At 48.1% G+C, this 401-nt stretch overlaps 1 protein-coding gene across 1 annotated transcript in view; it reads right to left on the bottom strand.

Moving 5' to 3' along the window:
• Nucleotides 1-45: 45 nt before the first annotated feature.
• LOC108622405 (uncharacterized) overlaps nt 46-401 on the bottom strand; it is a 2,162-nt gene continuing 1,806 nt past the window's right edge. Inside the window, exon 2 of the mRNA XM_018020264.2 lies at nt 46-349. Within this exon, the coding sequence (XP_017875753.2) occupies nt 71-349 (279 nt within the window). The 3' untranslated portion in view covers nt 46-70. The remainder of the gene's footprint in view (nt 350-401) is intronic.

Below are 401 nucleotides of genomic sequence, written 5' to 3'. Positions count from 1 at the left end.
GTCACAAATTAATTAACGTACCAATTATCGAATCGACGAATTCCCTTTTTTTTCTTTTTTAATTCTCTCTTTAATAGTAGAGTTCGTTCTGTGAGAGGGCGAGGGCACGTGCGTGGGCCTTCATGTGAGCTTCGCGTGCCCTCATCACTTCCGGCGTGTCGACCACTCGACCGTCCGGTCCCAAGGGTGCGAACTGTCCTCGGTAACCAATCGCTGGCACGTGTTTATAGGTGACTCGGAGAGGGGTGAAGTATATCAGGTTCTTCCGTCCGTCGAATATCTCGAAGTCGTAGAACTCCGATGCCTTCAACGCCGATCTCGCCCGGGTCTGCACTTTCGCCTCTGTCATCTTCCCAATTATAAAAATGATCAAATCAACGCAGAATTAAAATTGTGAGGTA

Source organism: Ceratina calcarata, unplaced genomic scaffold (assembly GCF_001652005.2).
Source record: "Ceratina calcarata isolate Rehan_Ccalc_2016 unplaced genomic scaffold, ASM165200v1 scaffold220.2, whole genome shotgun sequence".
NCBI classification, from domain to species: domain Eukaryota; kingdom Metazoa; phylum Arthropoda; class Insecta; order Hymenoptera; family Apidae; genus Ceratina; species Ceratina calcarata.
Note: the sequence above shows the minus strand (reverse complement) of the source record. Positions and strands in the feature narration are given on the sequence as shown.